Source organism: Procambarus clarkii, chromosome 27, assembly GCF_040958095.1.
Source record: "Procambarus clarkii isolate CNS0578487 chromosome 27, FALCON_Pclarkii_2.0, whole genome shotgun sequence".
In the NCBI taxonomy this organism is placed as follows: Eukaryota; Metazoa; Arthropoda; class Malacostraca; order Decapoda; family Cambaridae; genus Procambarus; species Procambarus clarkii.
In genome coordinates this window covers 11,533,958-11,549,178 of record NC_091176.1, presented here as the reverse complement: position 1 = coordinate 11,549,178, position 15,221 = coordinate 11,533,958, and the positions used below count along the sequence as shown (strand labels likewise).

General features: G+C 44.0%; 1 protein-coding gene across 2 annotated transcripts in view; it reads left to right on the top strand.

The window, feature by feature from the left end:
* The first annotated feature begins 1,556 nt into the window (after positions 1-1,556).
* The window catches only part of LOC123762637 (uncharacterized), a 78,980-nt gene continuing 65,315 nt past the window's right edge, over positions 1,557-15,221 (top strand). Inside the window, exon 1 of one of the 2 annotated variants that reach the window (XM_045749255.2) lies at positions 1,557-2,042. In XM_045749255.2, coding sequence (XP_045605211.1) covers positions 1,967-2,042 — 76 coding nt within the window. In that variant the 5' untranslated portion in view covers positions 1,557-1,966. The remainder of the gene's footprint in view (positions 2,043-15,221) is intronic. The other variant, XM_045749256.2, reaches the window with a different exon arrangement.

Here is a 15,221-nt window from a genome sequence, read left to right as displayed (position 1 = left end):
TGTCCTCCGGGGTTGGGAGGTCCAGTTCCCTCAACCTATCTTCATCGGTTAGCCCTCTTATTAACTCTGGTACAAATCTGGCGCCAAAACTCTGTACTTTTTAAATTTTAGTTTTAAGCTTTACAAGGTTCGGGATTCCACGGCGGTGCTGCGTACTCTAGTATTGGTCTAACAAAAGCTGTGTAGATTGTCTTGAATGTGTCCTGAGTTTGGTTTCTAAGCGACGTTCTAGTCTCTGGCAGCGTCCCATATTCTGCTGGTGGTTCCCTTGTTGTATGAATGCCTCTGGAAATTGTTTTGGAATTATATCCACACCCAAATATCTTTCTCCCTTCGCTTCCTGTAATTACCTTCCGCATATGGTGTAGATATGTTCTGGTCTCCTTCATCTCTTTCCCCATTACCTTACACTTGTTAGGATTAAATTCCAGCAACCATTTGTTTGCAGTCAGCTTTGCATCGTCGGCAAACATTGACCTGTACGACGCCACTCCCTCGGGCAGGTTGTTAAGATAAATTAGGAAGAGTAGTGGTTCCAGGACTGAGCCTTGAGGAACCCCACTTGTTACATTGAGACAGATGGAGACGTCGTCTCTGTCTTCTGTCCTTCACATACAGCCTTATGCCACTCTGAGCCTTCCCAATTATCGCAGCTCACTTCTCCATCTTGTGTACCTGAGAGAGAGAGAGAGAGAGAGAGAGAGAGAGAGAGAGAGAGAGAGAGAGAGAGAGAGAGAGAGAGAGAGAGAGAGAGAGAGAGAGAGAGAGAGAGAGGAGAGAGAGAGAGAGAGAGAGAGAGAGAGAGAGAGAGAGAGAGAGAGAGAGAGAGAGAGAGAGAGAGAGAGAGAGAGAGAGAGAGAGAGAGAGAGAGAGAGAGAGAGAGAGAGAGAGAGAGAGAGAGAGAGAGAGAGAGAGAGAGAGAGAGAGAGAGAGAGAGAGAGTGTGTGTGTGTGTGTGTGAGAGTGAGTGGGAGTGCGTGTCGGGCTTTAAGCCTACCAACTTCTGGAGGGTTATTAAGGCCACCAAGAGAGCTTACTGACCATCCAGCAAGTACACTTTTGTCCAGGAACTCTGGGAGTGTACACCCCGAGCACAGTACACCCCTCAGTGTATCTGTGTCCCTCATGTGTATCTAGCTAGGAGTATCTTGCAATATGAAATTGCCTTCACCAATCACGAGCGCCGTTTATCATTTAACCTGACCGTGCTGACCAATCACAGGTGAGCCCTGTGCAGCGTGTCAGTATACGCCACGTTTTTTCAGTAAATTTCACTCGGCGTTTCATTTTTCACCGCGTATTTATGAATAAAAATTATATATATAAACACAACAGTAAACAAAGTAAACATTAGAAGCAAATAAATGGCAAAATACACGTAAAACATACGAGGTTTTGAGCTCCAACAAGGACTGAGGACACAAGAAGCCGTGTCCGATGTTGACTGAAAGAAGACGAGGGCTAGCGAGAGAGTGGGAGGTGTGTGGGGGCGCGGACACACCAACGGTCCGCCTTATAATCAACAACACTGGCCGCCGACGTTACTTGCTGGCTGCAGGCGAGGCCGTCCGCACGTGTACCGCTCCAGCCTCCCGTGCCACGCGCTCTACTCCACCGCAAGAGCAACTCCCAAGTCACTCTTCAACAAGGGAGAGGGTTTAACACAACTCCTCAAGGAAGACTCGAAGATCCTTAAACTACTTGAAAATCATCCATTTCTTGGAGATTCAGACCTTCAACGACTCTTCAAGTTCTCCCTGCTCCTCAAGACGGCAGAGTTCCTTAGGACATAGATATTATCAGTCTTACAGCCCTTGCGGAGTATTTGAGTCCTCGTCAAGACCCCCTGAGGTTTGAGGTCTTAAGTCTCAGTTGCTTTGGCCGTTACAAGACTCCTGAAGAGCCTCAAGTCCTCGGCTTCGTCTTTCAAGCTGCCGAAGACTCACAAGTTCGAAGACTCGCCAGCGATGACTGTCCCCAGGAGGTCCACCATTCTTCTTCTGGCATTCCCTCTCATTCTTCTGTGGACACTTCCAATCACAGGTGAGTCCCTCTCCCACGTTGCCCTCCCACCTCAGGTGAGTCCTCCCACGTGGCTGTCCCACCTCATCCAGGCCCTCTTATTCTCCCACGTCGCTCCCGCCTCAGGTGAGTCCGTTTTCTCCCATGTATTCACTATCTCAGCTCAGTTCCAGGAATTAAACTAAGTAATCTCATGTCCCGCTAGGTGAGTCATTTCAACTAATGCAGTGCTTCTTGATGAGTCAAAACCCGGCAACATTCCCCACTCGGCCGTGAGACATTTGAGGCAAGTTACTTTTCTAACCCACATGAGGTGAATGGATTGGTTCAAGTAAGGTACAAGAGGTGAATATAATGACTCACCCCCGTAAGTTGGGAGGGAGTGAATATAATGACTCCCTCGAAGGTTAGGAGAGGTGAATATACTGACTCACTCCTCATAAGTTAGGTGAATATACTGACTTCCCTCTCATAAGTTAGGTGAATATACTGATTCACCCCCCATAAGTTAGGTGAATATACTGATTCACCCCTCATAAGTTAGGTGAATATACTGATTCACCCCCCCATAAGTTAGGTGAATATACTGATTCACCCCTCATAAGTTAGGTGAATATACTGATTTACCCCCCATAAGTTAGGTGAATATACTGACTCCCCCCTCATAAGTTACGTGAATATACTGACTCACCCCCCATAAGTTAGGAGAGATGAACACACTAACGTACCCCCAAACTACCGTACAGGAGATAAATACTGTAACTTACATATGTGGTTGGGTAAATACATGACCTTGCCGTCACTTGTTGTGAGAGGTCAAGGTCTAGGGCACAGACGTCCTGATAGAATACTTCTAAGCTCATCATAGTTCAATGGGTAGTGCGTGTGTTCTGGGAGCCCAGAGACGCCAGTTCGATCCCATTGTATGGCTTTAATATTTTATCAAATGCGGTATATTTGCCTTCATAAGTCTTTGGATTCTTTCAAGCGTAGGTCAGACATATAAATGCTTGAATTTGGATAGACGTAAATAGGAGCTGTCTCCTATAGGCCTATAGGTCTCCTGTGGTTTCCTTTTCCTTATGTCCTTACGGGTAAATGCGATCAATTTATTTTGTATCATAAATTTATAGATTAGAAACTATATGCCCACACAACAACCTAATCTAATATAGCCTAGATGTACTATAAATAATCTTAGACCTAATATATGCAATCTTGATGACCAAACCACAGACTAGAAGGTGAAGGGACGACGACGTTTCGGTCCGTCCTGGACCATTCTCAAGTCGATTGTGAATTCACAATCGACTTGAGAATGGTCCAGGACGGACCGAAACGTCGTTGTCCCTTCACCTTCTAGTGTGTGGTCTGGTCATCATACTTTAGCCACGCTATTGTGACTCATCGCCTGCATATGCAATCTTACATGTATATGCTATACCAGTCAAGGGGAAAAGTAGGTAGGTAAAGTATTTGGGGTGCAACAGACCACATTATGTACGTGTCGCCCCACCGGCGATACATGTACTGTCATGCGGAAAATTTTCCGCATACAAATGATCAGTGTTTCGTGATCGCCAGTTGCATGTACTGTCATAAGGAAGACCCATTATTCAAGAAACGCACCAAGATCAGCAACCTTAAACGAACATATAAAGGCAGCGAATAGGTGCCAGTAACGTGACTTGAAACAAGTACCCATCCCACACACATAAGGGGATAGAAAGGGACAACTTTTCGAACGTCTTTGACTCTTTATCAAGTCCAAACCGTACTTGGTAATGCTCCAGGACTGCCCTCTCCCTATCACTCATTCCATTTCATATGTAATGGGTTACTTATATATATGCAAAAAAAAACAAAAAAAAGGTTTAATCCGTAAAAAATCAAACATATTAAATGACGTAATAAATGAAAATGACGACCTGAATGAGCCTCGGGAAGAGTCGTAGTAATGAGGACAGGGGCGAAGGCAAAACGACTCACTGAAAAAATACTAAATGAAAAGAAGACGTAGTTCCTAAACTGCAAAAGTGAAGGACCTGAGAGTATAAACCCCCGAAGCCTAACACACCTGAAAGGTAATATATTTCCAAGCCTAGCGAACCTGTGGGTAGATAAAACCCCCAAGCTTATCAGACCAAATAGTTAATACAACCCCCAAGGCTATTAGACCTAATAGTTCATGTAACCCCAAGCCTAGCAGACCTAATAGTTAATATACCCCAAGCCTAGCAGACCTAATAGTTAATATAAACCCCAAGCCTAGCAGACCTAATAGTTAATGTAACCCCAAGCCTAGCAGACCGTAATAGTTAATGTAACCCCCAAGCCTAGCAGACGTAATAGTTAATGTAACCCCTAAGCCTAGCAGACCTAATAGTTAATATACCCCAAGCCTAGCAGACCTAATAGTTAATATACCCCAAGCCTAGCAGACGTAATAGTTAATGTAACCCCAAGCCTAGCAGACTTAATAGTTAATATACCCCAAGCCTAGCAGACGTAATAGTTAATGTAACCCCAAGCCTAGCAGACCTAATAGTTAATATACCCCAAGCCTAGCAGACCTAATAGTTAATATACCCCAAGCCTAGCAGACCTAATAGTTAATATACCCCAAGCCTAGCAGACCTAATAGTTAATATAAGGCCACCACCACCACCATCCTCGATCAGTGCCCCACCTCGGGGACCAAACAAACCAACTAAACTAGAACCCAAATTCCAGAGGTGTACATCGAGGTTCGTACCAGCTATGCAAATAAATCAGCTATAAATCTGTAAGCTACAACATCTGTCTGTATCCAGAGTAGGAGGCCAGGCCCTCAACAAACTTTCTAAAGTAAAATGCAGGAGGGGGTATGAGAGTGTCATAGGTCAGTCGGGGTTGGCCCCAGTGCCACACGTTTTAGAAATACAGGCATCTATAGCAACCCCCAGCGATTTTAATGAAGTCTGATATCGGGTATTTGATACCCTTAGTGGTTAAGGAACTTTGCGGTGCTGCATAATATTACATTTTCTGAGGGAGAGAGATGAGGGTGGAGAGGGTGAGGAAGGGGGTGGATTGGGTGAGAGGGGAATGAGGGAGGGGGAAGAGACCCCGAGCACACTTGGGTACCCTGCGTAGCAAACTGTAAATAAAGAATGAGAGATAATCCTCATCTAACTTGAAGAGTAATGGAACAAATCAGACATGATAACGACATGTAAGATTCTCAGTGAAATTGATAAGGTAGAATACTGTTACAACGCAGGATGTGATAAGTAGTCTCCACTGAGACTACTTATCACATGACTTTAATGACTACTTAAATGAGTCATTTAGAGGCATGTGATAAGTAGTCTCCACTGGCAAATTCTGGGTGCATTATGAGGATATCATCAACACAAGAGTGAATAAGGCAGCAGTGGTAATAATAGTCCCCATCTCGCAGGATAGGTTAGTCATACAGGGTCATATGTTCAGTAACCTACACTGGCAAATTTCGGGTGCAATATGAGGATATCTTCAATGAACACGAGAGTGAATAAAGTAATTGCAAAGCTCCAGGTACCTCATGCCAACTGGTCTGAAAGGTCTAATAACTGGACATTCGGTGATGTACTGTGGTAGATCATGCCGCAGTTCCTGCTCACAGAGTTTGCACCTGGAGTGCTAAGGATTGGGAGACCCGTCACCTGTAGCCACCTGCCACAGGTAACGGTAACCCAACCTGATCCTGGCAACCACTGTGTCGCACAGTCTGGTGGATGTTTTGTGCTGCCCATAGGTATAGGTTTCAGATCTGAACACACTTACGGAGAAGTGTGGCACTTTATATACACAGATTCTTGAGAGGCGCGACCTAATAGATGAAGCTCGTCCCCCTCCTTCAAGCACAGCTAGCTGAATGCACACACACACACACACACACACACACACACACACACACACACACACACACACACACACACACACACACACACACACACACACACCAGGGCACAAAAGACAATATTAAGCGTGTGTGTTGGTGTAGGCAGGAGGGTCCAGAGAGCTTAGTGCTGGACATCGTTGGAAAACAGGCTATTATGTTGGTGAGTTTGGACCCCAGTCAGCCCTCCACACACACACACACACACACACACACACACACACACACACACACACAAACACACACACACACACACACACACCCGGACCCTCCCCGCCCCCAGTCATCCCCCAGACACCCCCCAGATCCCCCAGATCCCCTCTGCCCCCAGTCACCCCCCAGACATCCCCCAGATCCCCCCAGACCCCCAGAGAAAGGGAGAACTCTGGTACAAGAGTTTCCATGAAGAATCTCAAGGTTTGGTACACCAATGCTGATGGGGTATCTAATAAAGCAGAAGAGATAAAAGAAAGAGTGAGTGAAGCAGATCCTGACATAGTTGCAATTGTGGAAACTAAAATTAATGACATGATCTCAGATGCAATCTTTCCTGAAGGGTACCAGGTGATACGAAAAGAGAGGACACAGAGACAGGGAGGGGGAGTAGCACTCCTAATAAAGCGGAAATGGAAGTTTGAAGACCTGGGAAATCGAGTTACCAATGAGTGCACAAGCTTCATACATGGAACTCTGACAGTAGATGGGAGGAAGATTGTGATCCTGATAATCTACAATCCCCCACCAAACAGTAGAAGACCCAGGCAGGAGTATGATGACAACAACAAAGCATGTATAGATGAACTGCAGAAGGCAGCAACACTAGCCCACAGAATGAGAGCGAAGCTGCTGATCATGGGGGACCTAAATCATGGAGAGATAAATTGGGAATCAAGGAATAGCCATGGAGGGGACGAAACGTGGGGAGCAAAATTAGTAGATGTTATAGACAGGAATTTCCTGACACAACATGTGAAGGAAGACACAAGGGAAAGAGGAGGAGATGCACCGAGCCTATTAGACCTGATTTTCACCCAGAACGTAGAAGATATCGAGAATTTAGAGCATGAAATACCTCTAGGGGCCAGTGACCATTGTGTCCTAGTCTTTGACTACATGATGGAATTCAAACTTATGACCATGGGACAAGAGATCTGGGAAAGGAGAGCTGACTACAGGAAAGGGGACTATATGAGGATAAGGGACTATCTGGGTGAAGTGCAGTGGGAGGAAGAAATTAGAGGAAAAACAGTCCAAGATATGATGGACCTAGTCATACAGAAATGCCAGGAGGCCGAAGAGAGATTTATACCAACGGTAAAGGGAAAAAATAAGAAGGAATATAATAACCCATGGTTTAATAGACAGTGTCAGGAAGCAAAAATGGCCAGCAGACGGGAGTGGAGGAAGTACAGAAGACAAAGAACAGAGGACAACAGAAGCAGATACAACAGAGCTAGGAACGATTACATTAACATAAGACGAACATCGGAATGGGACTATGAGAACGATATTGCAATCAAAGCGAAAAAACAACCTAAGTTACTACACAGTCATATAAGAAGAAAAATGTCGGTGAACGACCAAGTGACAAGACTAAGGAAGACAGAGGGGGCATATACTGAAAGTGACAAGGAAATCTGCGAGGCACTGAATGCCAGTTTCCATGGAGTGTTCACTACCGAGCCTGAGCAGCTCCCATTGTTGGAAGGGGTTACCCTAGATGAAAGACTATCAGATATAGAGGTGACAGCAGAGGAGGTAATGAAACAGTTGACAACTCTAGATGCAACTAAAGCAGTTGGACCAGACAAAGTATCACCGTGGATACTAAAAGAAACAGCACAGGCCCTCAGCGTGCCTCTGGCAATGATCTTTAATGAGTCACTTATGTCAGGAGAATTGCCCAGTTGCTGGAAGAAGGCAAATGTCGTGCCGATCTTCAAGAAAGGAGATAGGGAGGAGGCACTTAACTACAGACCTGTATCACTGACAAGCATCCCCTGTAAAATACTGGAAAGAATAATTAGGCTGCGACTGGTTGCACACCTGGAGAACATTAGGTTTGTGAACAAACATCAACATGGGTTCTGGACAGGGAAATCGTGCCTAACAAACCTTCTGGAATTCTATGATAAAATAACGAGGATAAGACAGGACAGAGATGGTTGGGCAGACTGCATATTTCTGGACTGCCAAAAAGCCTTTGATACAGTACCGCACATGAGACTGCTGTTCAAGCTCGAGAGGCAGGCGGGGGTGGGGGGAAAGGTCCTAGAATGGATAAGGAACTACCTAACAGGAAGGAGCCAAAGAGTTACGGTAAGGGGCAAGAAGTCGGACTGGCGAACAGTAACAAGTGGAGTACCACAAGGATCGGTGCTGGGACCAATTCTATTTCTTGTATATGTTAACGACATGTTTACAGGCGTAGAGTCCTACATGTCGATGTTTGCGGATGATGCAAAGTTGATGAGAAGAGTTGTGACAGATGAGGATTGCAGGATCCTCCAAGAGGACCTGAACAGATTGCAGAGATGGTCAGAGAAATGGCTACTAGAATTCAACACGAGCAAATGTAAAGTTATGGAAATGGGACTAGGAGATAGGAGACCAAAGGGACAGTACACAATGAAGGGGAACAGCCTACCTGTAACGACGCGTGAAAGAGACCTGGGGGTGGACGTAACACCTAATCTATCTCCTGAGGCACATATTAATAGGATAACGACAGCAGCGTACTCTACACTGGCAAAAGTTAGAACATCATTCAGAAACCTAAGTAAGGAGGCATTTAGGGCGCTACGAGGGATGGGGTATGAAGAGCGCCTGAGGGAACTGTGCCTTACGACACTAGAAAGAAGAAGGGAGAGGGGGGACATGATAGGAACGTATAAGATACTCAGAGGAATTGACAGAGTGGACATAGACGAAATGTTCACACGGAATAGTAACAGAACGAGAGGACATGGATGGAAGCTTGAAACTCAGATGAGTCACAGAGATGTTAGGAAGTTTTCTTTTAGCGTGAGAGTAGTGGGAAATGGAATGCACTTCAGGAACAGGTTGTGGAAGCAAATACTATTCATAATTTTAAAACCAGGTATGATAGGGAAATAGGACAGGAGTCATTGCTGTAAACAACCGATGCTCGAAAGGCGGGATCCAAGAGTCAATGCTCGATCCTGCAGACACAACTAGGTGAGTACAACAACTAGGTGAGTACACACACACACACACACACACACACACACACACACACACACACACACACACACACACACACACACACACACACACACACACACACACAAGACGAAGCTGGAAAAAGTACAAAGGTATGCCACTAGACTAGTCCCAGAACTAAGAGGCATGAGTTACGAGGAAAGGCTGCGGGAAATGCACCTTACGACCCTGGAGGACAAAAGAGTAAGAGGAGACATGATCACAACCTACAAAATCCTCGGGGGAATCGACCGGGTAAACAAGGACAAACTATTCAACACTGGTGGTACGCAAACAAGGGGACACAGGTGGAAACTGAGTACCCACATGAGCTACAGGGACATTAGAAGGAACTTCTTCAGTGTCAGAGTAGTTAACGGATGGAATGCATTAGGCAGTGATGTGGTGGAGGCTGACACCATACACAGTTTCAAATGTAGATATGATAGAGCCGAGTAGGCTCAGGAAACTGTACACCAGTTGATTAACAGTTGAGAGGCGGGACCAAAGAGCCAAAGCTCAGCAAGCACAAATAGGTGAGTACAAATAGGTGAGTACACACACACACATTGTGTGTGTGTGCAACAATTGTGCAAAAATTATGAGGAGGATCAAGACAGAGGAAGATAGTATGAGGCTACAGGATGACCTAGACAAACTGAAGAAATGGTTCAACAAATGACTAATGTTCAACCCAAGTAAATGTAAGGTAATGAAACTAGAATTAGGAACTAGGAGGCCAGACACAGGATACCGAATGGGAGATGAAGTCCTTCACGAAACGGACAGAGAGAAAGATCTGGGAGTTGATATCACACCAAACCAGTCTCCTGAAGCCCACATAAAAAGAATAACATCAGCGGCCTTTGCGAGGCTGGCTAACATCAGAACCGCTTTCAGGAACCTGTGTAAGGAATCATTCAGAATCTTGTATACCACATATGTAAGACCAATCCTGGAGTATGCAGCCCCAGCATGGAGTCCGTACTTAGTTAAGCAGAAGACGAAGCTGGAAAAAGTTCAGAGGTATGCCACTAGACTAGTCCCAGAACTAGGAGGAATGAGTTATGATGACAGGCTGCGTGAACTGCACCTCACATCGCTGGATACAGAAGAGCTCGAGGAGACATGATCACCACATACAAAATTCTCATGGGAATTGACAGGGGTAGACAAGGATAGATTATTTAACACGGGGTGGCACACGCACAAGGGGAAACGGGTGGAAGCTGAGTACCCAAATGAGCCACAGAGACATTGAAAATAACTTTTTCAGTGTCAGAGAAGTTAGTAAATGGAATGCATTTGGCAGTGATGTGGTGGAGGCTGACTCCATACACAGTTTCAAATGTAGATACGATAGAGCCCACTAGGCTCAGGAATTTGTACACCAGTTGATTGACAGTTGAGAGGCGGGACCAAAGAGACAAAGCTCAACCCCCGCAAGCACAAATAGGTGAGTACACACACACACACACACACACACACACACACACACACACACACACACACACACACACACACACACACACACACACACACACAGTATTGTAAACAAATGAGCGATAAGAATCACTTCTGAAAGTTGATATGCAACAATAGACTATAACAACTGCAACAACTGTACTGAAGTAGCCACAAGAACTATATCAACTATACCTGGTTGATGCAACTGCCCTTTGTATAGCAGCCATAACCTCTACAACAGCTGACAGCAACAACAGCCATTAACAACAGTACATCTATATAACAACTACAATAGCTACAACAACCACACTGGAAGCACAACACGTCCAACTCTGTATCAGTATAGAACACGTCTAATGCAATGGCAATCAGTTAACAACGAGTCCAACCGTTTGAAAGCAAGCAACATGTTCAAAACAAGTCCAACACATCGATAATCGGTAAACAATTCCAACACAGCGGCAAGTAGTTAACAATGTGTCCAAGACGGCGACTCTCGGTAAACAACAAGTCCAACACGGAGACAATCAGTACAAAAGCAAGTCCAGCGCATTGACAATAAGTAAAAAAGCAAGTCCAACACATTGACACTCAGTAAAAAAGCAAGTCCAACACATTGACACTCAGTAAAAAACAAGTCCAACACATTGACACTCAGTAAAAAAGCAAGTCCAACGCATTGACAATAAGTAAAAAAGCAAGTCCAACACATTGACACTCAGTAAAAAAGCAAGTCCAACACATTGACACTCAGTAAAAAAGCAAGTCCAACACATTGACACTCAGTAAAAAAGCAAGTCCAACACATTGACACTCAGTAAAAAAGCAAGTCCAACACATTGACACTCAGTGAAAAACAAGTTCAACACACTGACACTCAGTGAAAAACAAGTTCAACACATTGACACTCAGTAAAAAAGCAAGTCCAACGCATTGACAATAAGTAAAAAAGCAAGTCCAACACATTGACACTCAGTAAAAAAAAAAACTAGTCCAACGAGGCGATACTCGATAACCCACAAGTCCAACACATTAACTCCGTTACGTTGTATTGCGGAAATACGGTCTCTACTCCCTTCATAAACCACTATTGTCACCTTACCAGATCGTAATCAACACCCATGTGTAGTGAATTGCATGACGCCTATTGCATGGCACAATGAACATGTGAATCGGACAGTGAATAATAATAAATAAAAATACGTTTAATAAAAACGAATAAGATCAATTTTTTTTCCAGCGTTAAGGTTTAGACCCGTCCTCAGGGGGGGGGGGGACTCCCCCTGAACACGTAATAAACGAAAGCACATGGGAAATATACCTTTTTATTGTTCTCCTGTGTTTATTCCGCACACACACACACACACACACACACACACACACACACACACACACACACACACACACACACACACACACACACACACACACACACACACACACAAAACCTGGGCCTCGCGGCTGAACTAGGAAAGGAAAGGAACTATCAGGGGGAAAGCGCCAAGCCATTACACTGGGAAGGTGTCAGGATAAGGATTTGGGATGGGACGGGGGGAAAGGAATGATGCCCAAACACTTGGACGGTCGGGGATTGAACGCCGACCTGCATGAAGCGAGACCGTCGCTTTACCGTCCAGCCCAAGTGGTTGGACTGGCCTCGCAGCTGAGTGGACAGCGCTTGGGGATGGTAGTCCTAATGGCCCCTTGTTTGATTCCCGGCGTAGGTGGAAACAAATGTACAGTGTTTCTATCACCCCTGATGCGCCTGTTCACCTAGCAGTAAATAGGTACCTGGGGATTAGTAGCTGCTACGAGCTGCTTGCTGGGGATGTATGTGTGAGTGTGTTAGAAAGAAATATATGTAGCAGATATAATAGAGGAAAAATAGATTAGTTAGAAAGGCGTGGTTCAAGAGCTAATAGCTCGATTCTGCAGACACAAATAGTAAATGCACACACACACACACATTAACAATAGAATACGTACTGAAAAACTACATATATAATCATGCCTTATTGATTACCTCCAATTTCGCTAATAAAATCCCACATTCCACTTTAGAGGAATGTGGAGGTATTAAATAAGCACAGACAAAAAATTACTAGCATCACTGGTTATCAAGAAATAATAAGCCTGGACACATCTATTGATAACAAGGGGTGGCAACTGTCATGGTCAGCCTTTAATAATACTCAAGTCATGTCACTGGAACATTATCTAACACAGTGCACAGTTACAAACCCATTAAGATTTCAACTAAGATTCAACAGAGCAGAAGAAGTTGTTAAACACATGGGACAAAATCTTACTGAAGTGACCATACGAGTCATAAATACTCATACTCCGCCCAAGTAAAACAGAAACAAGCAACACTTAGTGGGCCAGCCAGAGGCTTAGGGCCCGCGCAGTGGGCCAGCCAGAGGCTTAGGGCCCGCGCAGTGGGCCAGCCAGAGGCTTAGGGCCCGCGCAGTGGGCCAGCCAGAGGCTTAGGGCCCGCGCAGGAATTTCCCTGCAAAAAAAAAAAAAAATCCAGTCTTGTGCTTGGCCGTTTCACCTAGGCTAGAACTTTAGTTTCACTTTGTTGTCTTTCTAGGTATTTATAATTAATATTAGCCTGCCTGTAAAGGCCCAGGGGGGAATCCTTAAAGGAGCACAGAAACACCTCGGTTAAGTTAGGTTAGGTTAGGTTAGGTTAGGTTAGGTTAGGTTAGGTTAGGTAGGTTAGGTGGTCGAAAAACAATTAATTCATGAAAACTTGACTTATTAGGCAAATCGGGCCTTGCATAGTAGGCTGAGAAGTGCGTTCTGGCTACTAGGTACGACATATATATATATATATATATATATATATATATATATATATATATATATATATATATATATATATATGTATATATATATGTATATATATATATGTATATATATATGTATATGTATATATATATGTATATATATATGTATATATGTATATGTATATGTATATGTATATATATATATATATATATATATATATATATATATATATATATATATATATATATATATATATATATATATATATATATATATATATATATATATATGTATGTATATGCATGAAAAACCACAGCGAATTTGGAAAAAGGAAATGTTGAAATGTTTTGTACCGTTCAAGGTCTTTCTCAACAACAGACTCTTGTTGAGAAAGACCTTGACCGGTCGAAAACGTTTCAGCATTTCCCTTTCCCCATTTCACTGTGTTTTCCCGCAAAATGAAGTGTAATAGCGCATAAATCAATGAAAATAAAACCGCCCTCTTTTGGGTTAAATAGTCACGATTGATCCCACACAGTCACGGTTAAACACATCTGGTAACGTATAAAGCAAATGAATACTGATCAGTCACGATTGATCATCTAGTGACGTAGGAAGCAAGAGAGTATTGTTCACATTCACGTCCATGCTACAGCCTATGCAGGAAATATGGCTTCTAAGAGTGCCTCGGAAGTAGACCAAAACATTCTAAACAGATCACTGTTCATCGGAATGTGATCTAAATATAACACTTGAATCCTCCAAGGATGTGGTCTAAACAGAGCCCTAATTTCCTGTGGATGGAGTGTAAATAGAGCTTGACACTCCCGTGGATGAGCTCTAAACAGAGCCTCGATTCCCTGTGGGAATAGTTTAATCGGAAGAAAGCCTCAACTGAAGGTATTTGGTACAAACATTCAGGTGATCCACATTAGGTTCACATCGCATTTTAGGTTAATAGGTCGCATCCCCCATCTTGGCGTCATGACTGGGATTCTCGCTCTCTAAGCATTCGCACAACAATAACCTTCCCACCCACACTTAAACTATCCAGTTTGGATAATCTACTTGCGGCAGTTGGCGGTCGTTAGCGTGGCTCTCAGAACCGCAAGCTTGCCTTTGGTATTATTAATCTGTTGTGATTGGAACTGGCCCTTTGTTAGCTTGTTAGAGGGCTTAAGACCTGTTAATGGTCTTTGGGGAGGATTGCTACTGAACAAGTTGGAGATGACAGTTGTTTCAGCTATGTTAGGCTACTGTCTTCTGATCCGAGTAGTTCTCTGATCTGGTTGTTAAGTATGTCATTCGTGTTCTCTGATTCGAGACTACAGTTTGCTAGCTAGTCTAGTGGTCTTTGATACTAGAATACAGTTACTAGCTAGGCTAGTGTTCTCTGATATTGAGATACAGTTTGCTAGTTGCCTCGGATACTAACTTACAGTACCTCTTTCTCTGGCCCGACACTTCTAACACCTTTGACTTTCTTCTCCTCAACGTCCACGCGTCTCCCAACATTTGTCCTGGTGCAGTCATCGGAAGGGTAAACCCTTCATGCAAACTGCACCTATTCTCAAGAAGAAGATGTTAGTTAGCCTTGTGTTCTCGGATCTGAGACTGCAGATTGTTAGCTAGACCAACGTAAGACTGTACGACAGTATAGCACTTGGAAAGGATTTGAGAACAAGGAGCTGGAATAGGACAAAGGGAAGGAATAGTGCACCGACCAGTCCAAGAAAATTAGTCTAGTGAACAAACTATAGCCTAGTATCTGAGAACACTAGCCTATAATCATAGAA